This window comes from Asterias rubens, chromosome 4 (assembly GCF_902459465.1).
Source record: "Asterias rubens chromosome 4, eAstRub1.3, whole genome shotgun sequence".
In the NCBI taxonomy this organism is placed as follows: Eukaryota; Metazoa; Echinodermata; class Asteroidea; order Forcipulatida; family Asteriidae; genus Asterias; species Asterias rubens.
The window spans coordinates 811,115-815,428 of NC_047065.1; the positions used below are offsets into that span (position 1 = coordinate 811,115).

At 40.6% G+C, this 4,314-nt stretch overlaps 1 protein-coding gene across 1 annotated transcript; it reads left to right on the forward strand.

Moving 5' to 3' along the window:
• The first annotated feature begins 977 nt into the window (after window positions 1-977).
• LOC117289190 (transcription factor MafA-like) lies at window positions 978-2,968 on the forward strand. Its single transcript, XM_033770189.1, has one exon. It carries the CDS (start codon window positions 1,350-1,352, stop codon window positions 2,325-2,327), a length of 978 nt encoding a protein of 325 aa, XP_033626080.1. The 5' UTR covers window positions 978-1,349; the 3' UTR covers window positions 2,328-2,968.
• The last annotated feature ends 1,346 nt before the right edge of the window (window positions 2,969-4,314 follow it).

Genomic DNA, 4,314 nt, shown 5'->3' on the forward strand with positions numbered 1-4,314 from the left:
TGTAAATATCATAACAGGACATAGTTATAGATATGACAATTCTGCCCATATTGACCATGTGAAAACCCAATACTGTATATAGTATAACACCACGACACAAACTGGTAAAGCATCAGAAGAATTTTGCTCGCGAGAAGGGAAAACAAAACAAAAAAGTTAGGTCCGCCTTGTTTTTGTTTTTTTAACGCGGGCTTATTAATACCTTTCCATGAAATTTGTTATAAAATGCTTTTTATTTTAAGCAACTGATTGGGCTCAGAATAAACAATGCAGGCTCGACAGTGCCATTAATATGTTTGTCTGTGAGCAAATACTTATCCTCTCATACAATTGATTGGGCTCAGAATAAACAATGCAGGCTCGACAGTGCCATTAATATGTTTGTCTGTGAGCAAATACTTATCCTCTCATACAATTGACCTTGCGTATAAGAGTGGTTGTTACACAATACTATCAACTTGTGGTTTATTACAATAACAGTTAAACACAATTCAACGATGGTTCGAAATTGTGTCTGGTAAAATAATGTTTGATTTTTCATTTATTTTATTCTAAACAATTTGTTATGTGAGTGATATATTTTTCTTACTCATATTTGACCCTTTTTCCTGCTGAAACATTTGTGTTGGTAAATACAAACTAGAAAGGACCAGCGCACATTCAAAGAGATGTGTCATTCCATATTACCAATGCAACCTCAACCTTTGGTCGATGGTGTTTAATCACACGTGCTCGATGAGTGATTATAATAATTATGAATATTAACAATACTATTGTGCACAACAACTGTATTGCACAACATGTCACTCATCTATCCTAACCCCGCCCACTTCACAGAAGGTCACCCTCTGATTGGTCCAAAGTGATGATGTAATGTGCTGGTTATAGGCTGACCACCTGACGTCAGAACAGCCGGTGGTATGGTTGGTATAAGTTGGATTGCACAGAGTGTTCTGGTAGTCATTACCATACTCCCCTTCACTCCTAGGGATCCTCCACACACCTACGGCGGTTTGTCTGGTGAGCCGTCGCAAGGTCTTTCCCTTGGGGGCTAAGGTTGCCGTGTCTCAAATTTCTCTCCGGGGTAGCCCCCTCGTAGCCTGTGCCGAACACACGACCAGACCGCAGCGCACAAACCACGAGAGGAGAGAGGAAGAAACAGACCAGTCATTTATTTGACAGACGAGACTCAGCAGCCGTCATTTCGAGCAGTAACACAGCAAGCTGACCTCGCTTAGGTCACAAGTAGACCGAGGAGCGCGGCTGATGAGCAGCAAGTTCCCCCGGTGCTAGCTCGGCGTGTTGTGTGACACCACACTCATTCGGAAGCCGTCTGGCTCTATCCAGTGATGGCAAACGCCGACCAGGCCAGCTGTAATTTGGAGACGGATGCGGCTCTAGCCATGGAATACATCCAGGATTTCGATTTGCTACCGTTGGCTCTAGCTGAGGTAAAGCGCGAGGACCAGGCTAACTCACCGGGAAGTTCATGCCTTCTACAGTGCCATACCGATACCTCGACTGTGTCTACGAGCAGCAACATCGGTAAGGCAAGTGTAGGAAGACGACGCACCCCGCCAACCAGTCTGCCCAACCTCGGCACGGGATCCCTGACTCCGTTAGTTGAGTCCCCGTGCGTTAATGTACCCCATTCACCGGACGACCTGGCACTTATACCAAGTCCCGTTGACATGGAGTACAAACCGAGCCTCGATGAGCTGTATTGGATGTCTAGCATTCAATCCCTCACCACCATCAACAATCTACAGCTGATGTCCCCGGTCTATGATACGGGTGAGATGTCGGCACTATGCCCTTCCGATCCTGACTACGACAAATATTCGGACTGTTCCGAGACGCAGGCCCGCGATGATGACGACGATGAAGATGAAGAAGATGATGATAGTAATTCATCCGCTGCAGACTCGGACAGTACCGACCCAGGCGCTCCCGCCGTGACTAAACCTACTAAAGACATTTTCACTCTGTACCGTGATGACGAGTTAGTTCGCTTAACTGTAAGAGAACTCAACCGCCAACTTCGCGGCTACAAGAAAGAAGACGTTATAAAGCTCAAGCAGAAAAGAAGAACACTCAAAAACCGCGGCTACGCACAGTGCTGCCGTACGAAGCGACTCAAACAACGGCTTGACTTGGAGCACAGTCAACTCTACCTACACACGGAGGTGAACCGACTCAAGAATGAGCTGGAACGAGTCCAGAAAGAGAGAGATAAATACCGGAAAGAGCTTGAACTCTTCAAGACAGCCCGCCTGAGGACGAGCAGTCTGCCAAGTAGCCCAGAGTCGCCTGAGTACTACATGTAAACTCTTGACTTGAAAACTAAAAACACCTTGCAGCTATCAACCTTAGTCAGCTTTATAGTTGGAGTTGTTCCAATTATTAAAACAGTACTAAAGTGTTTGACAACGGACTGAGAACTCTCGCCCAAAGGTCTGACAAAATATCTTTATCATCTAACTGAGGTAAAATAATGTCATTTCCATGTTTCTATCTGGAGGAGTAAACGAAGTAAATGAAGAATTATGCAAATTAGCTTCAATGGCATTATCTGTGACGAAAGGTTGAGTGGAGTTATCGATTACGAATGTACAAAACAAACACAAGGGGGGGGGAATATTCTTTAAAATGACAACTGTTTAAATGAAGTAATCCGAGGAACCGGAAACAAGAATGAAGAATGTTTATCAATATAACTGGAAATAGACCGATTCGAAGTGAGGTAACTGCCATTGAAGCTGATATCAAAATGTATTGACTGATCAGAAAGCCCACCATTACAATTTATATTATTTACTTTCAGTCAGTTGTACTGCAGATGTTCTCAGTAAAACAACACAACTTGAATTTGACCAAATTCGTTTAAACAACATTATACGAAAGATCACATACTGTACATTGCACACATATTAAACTTTAGTCTGTAGTGGGAGAGTGTTTTGTTGGGTCGGAGTGGGTGGGGGGGGGGGTCAATTAATGACCAACAACTTTATTGAAGAATAATTTCGGATAAATTGTAGGCTTTGAATCTGTCAAAAAAGTGTGCTAAATTTAAATGTTGAGATGATGTAACTTCAGGGTGGGGTAAAACCGACGAATGTTTGTTATGTGTGCAGTGTTGATGTTATGGTCAAATGCTTGTTTGCTTAAACGTTCTTTATAAAAAACTTGCCGATTTTGTTATATGTGAAGAGAAGAGAAAAAAAATAGAAAAAAGTATTATATTTTTGTATCGAATACTCGGACTGAAAAAGTCCTGTACGTTTAGACGAGTATAACTGGAAACTTAACCAATCGTGTCAGTCGGAACAACGGGTAACTGTGGAAACGAAACAAGTAAACAAGAAGAAGTCGTATGCAAACAAAAAAATAAAAAGAATAAGAACGCAATACGCAAAGAACAAGCAAGAAACAAGACGAAATAACAAGAAAAAAACTTTAAACCTATAAAAAGATAAAAATAAAAACAACATGCAGTTACATTGAAACGTGAATTCGTTAAAAAAAATGCATGTTGAAAAAAAATATGAAAAAAGTAAAAAACAAATATATATATTATTATATATTACAAAAAAACACCGGAGCAAAGCTTGAATCTTGAATATTGTGGAGGTATTAAAGGTCAAGCAGGAGCTCCGGTCATCGATGACGTCAGAGTGAGGAAAGAGTGAAGACAATTTTTGTTCTCGTAAGACAAAATACCATTTTGTTTGAGAGCAACATGTGCTAAAAACTATTATATAATATCCCATGTGATTTATACAGCTATTCAATTGGTCATTCACCATGTTTTCCCTACCCGATTTAAGATTTGTAATTTGAAACGGTATTGTTTAGAACAGTCGACGTTTCACACTCACACACAAATACAAGGACCAAAAGCAAAAACGCACAAGTGAGCGCTTGTGTTTCTGTGCTAGAAACTTCGCGAAAAAAAATCCGAAAACTTATGAAGTTTTTCTGAAAAAATAAAGAATCTGAGAAAAAAAAAAGAGTGGTAACCAGAATTAAAACATGGAGAATCACATGGGATAAGCTTTTTGTGCAAACCATGTTCATGGCTAAGTGACATTTACCCTATCATGTCCCAACGGTAAAAGCGTTGCTAGCAACGCACTACCATAAAAAACATGTTTGACACAACACCATGAACCATCGGAACCTATTTTTTATATATTAGAAACAGATGTTGTATGTATTTTTCCGGGCACGTATGTGAAAGTTGTGGTCAACGATTAGCCTGTGATTATTGAATGTTTAAGAACCATAACTGGATTTATTTTTTTATAGAAG